This window comes from Penaeus monodon, chromosome 20 (genome assembly GCF_015228065.2).
Source record: "Penaeus monodon isolate SGIC_2016 chromosome 20, NSTDA_Pmon_1, whole genome shotgun sequence".
NCBI classification, from domain to species: Eukaryota; Metazoa; Arthropoda; class Malacostraca; order Decapoda; family Penaeidae; genus Penaeus; species Penaeus monodon.
The window spans coordinates 46114870-46116459 of NC_051405.1; the positions used below are offsets into that span (position 1 = coordinate 46114870).

The following is a 1590-nucleotide window of genomic DNA, read 5'->3' on the forward strand; positions in this document are numbered from 1 at the left end:
TGGCATTGCAAAGTAGAATTTTTTGACATTGAGGTTTCAACCTTTTGAAACAATAAATTTTCAAATTCAACAATAGTTTAAAGAGCAGAACTTAAGAATTTAAATATTATTGTAAAGATGAATGGGAAGTTAAAAATACAAAGATGAAATTAAATGTTCATTGCAGATGCCTCGTCGGAAGACTGAGAAGCGCCAGTCGGCCATTGACAAGGTGGTAACCAGGGAATACACCATCAACCTCCATGCTCGTCTACATGGAGTCAGTTTCAAGAGGAAAGCCACCCGTGCTATCAAGGAGATCCGCAAGTTTGCCAAGCAGCAGATGAACACGGATGATGTACGCATTGACTTGAGGCTTAACAAGTTTATCTGGAGCCGTGGTATTAGGTGAGGATTTAAATCTTGTGTATCTGTGAAGTGTGCATTTATTCACTGAATATAAAAGTACTTGTTAAATTATTGCTCATAAAATTTATGGTTCAGTATTATATATAGAATATAAACTGAATTGGAAAATCTCATAAGTGGTATTAGACCAACTTGCAAAAGTGCTACTTTTCACCTCCTGCACTAAATGTGTCCTGTCATAGGATGACTTGAGCTGCTCTTCAGAGCAGTTCAAGTTGACCATTGATGACCTGGACTGTGCAAGGGAGGGAGAGGAATGATCGTCCTTAATAAGCTCTCTCAGGACCTCTTTCCTAATGTCCAGTTGAGATTGAGCTAAAAAGGGAAGATACACTTTAGTTTAGAACCAGGTTAGTTTTTAAATCATAATGTTAGGGGATTAGATGCATAATCTTTAACTTTCTCCAACACAGGAATCCTCCTTTCCGTGTACGTGTGAGACTTTCTCGCCGCCGCAACGAGGATGAGGAATCCAGCCGCCCCTTCTACACCTTGGCAACTCTTGTGCCAGTCGCTTCCTTCAAGGGACTTGGAACCGAGAATGTAGATGAAGGCTCTGAGTAAAATTTGTGTATAATTTATGTTTTAATAACCACATCCCTTGGTGTCTTGTATGATTTTCCATTTGATAAAGTATGATCTTATCTTGATTAATAGATCTCTTGTTAAAGGTTCAAGCATTTTTTCTGAAGGTGGTGAAAGGACAAATAAAATAAATTATATAACATGGGTGGATCTGTAACTTTTTACTTAGAACATAGCTTATTGATAAAATTCCTTGGAGGTATGAGGTTTGAAATGGTCTACTAAGTGGTAGCAATATAAATTTAACTCGACTATTAAGCCACATCACATTACCCTGTGTAAGGTTACACGTCACATCAAAGGAAAACGAAAGATGTTATGACCGGTTTGATTTTCGTGATATCAACCAATGATCCATTTTAATCTGTCCTAGTTAGAGCTTGTACACAATTAAATTAGATAATATAAAAACTAGAGCAATTACATTTTTCCCAGTTACAATTCTTAATACAACACAATATTTCAAGTTGGGACAGCCTTCAACACCTCAGAACCACTAAAGACAAGTAGACGTCAGCTCCCTGATTTTTCCAGGCAACTATAGAAAAATGCTCTAGACAGGTGAAAATAACTGAGGAAATTAGGCTAGAATGGGGG

General features: G+C 37.4%; 1 protein-coding gene across 1 annotated transcript in view; it reads left to right on the top strand.

Moving 5' to 3' along the window:
* The window catches only part of LOC119585877 (60S ribosomal protein L31-like), a gene marked incomplete at its 5' end in the record, with an annotated part of 5482 nt that extends 4497 nt beyond the window's left edge, over window positions 1-985 (top strand). Inside the window, 2 exon segments of the mRNA XM_037934608.1 lie at window positions 167-387; window positions 822-985. Coding sequence (XP_037790536.1) covers window positions 167-387; window positions 822-972 — 372 coding nt within the window.
* Window positions 986-1590: the final 605 nt, after the last annotated feature.